This window comes from Mizuhopecten yessoensis, unplaced genomic scaffold, assembly GCF_002113885.1.
Source record: "Mizuhopecten yessoensis strain PY_sf001 unplaced genomic scaffold, ASM211388v2 scaffold6919, whole genome shotgun sequence".
In the NCBI taxonomy this organism is placed as follows: domain Eukaryota; kingdom Metazoa; phylum Mollusca; class Bivalvia; order Pectinida; family Pectinidae; genus Mizuhopecten; species Mizuhopecten yessoensis.
Genome location: NW_018406790.1, coordinates 1 through 371, shown reverse-complemented (window position 1 = coordinate 371; position 371 = coordinate 1). Strand labels below are relative to the sequence as shown.

At 39.6% G+C, this 371-nt stretch overlaps 1 protein-coding gene across 1 annotated transcript in view; it reads left to right on the top strand.

Annotated features, from left to right (window-relative positions):
* LOC110452847 (fibropellin-1-like) overlaps positions 1–367 on the top strand; it is a gene marked incomplete at its 3' end in the record, with an annotated part of 66,862 nt that extends 66,495 nt beyond the window's left edge. The window contains exon 31 of the mRNA XM_021501560.1: positions 282–367. Coding sequence (XP_021357235.1) covers positions 282–367 — 86 coding nt within the window. The remainder of the gene's footprint in view (positions 1–281) is intronic.
* Positions 368–371: the final 4 nt, after the last annotated feature.

Genomic DNA, 371 nt, shown 5'->3' with positions numbered 1-371 from the left:
AACTTTTTCACTGCCACATAGCGGCATTTCGTCGAAATGCAAGAAGTTTTCGAACTATTTGTTTAATTCTTATCAAATTTAGTATAGTAATTCAAAAACCAAACATATCATGTGTCACTAATTGCTTCCAATATCAATACTCTTCCGAGGGTCTGACGGGCGTATCATGTTCCCGCTCGCGTTGCTCTTGTTGTGTTTTTTCTCAGCGATTAGTTTTACCTTCTCTTACAAGTTAACATCAACTTGCTATTTTCATTTTACAATTGCGTTTCTATCACCAGCTCCTTGCGACCTATCACCATGTCTAAACGGAGGAACTTGTTCCGCATCAGGATCGACTTTCACCTGTAGTTGTGTTAGCGGGTTTACCG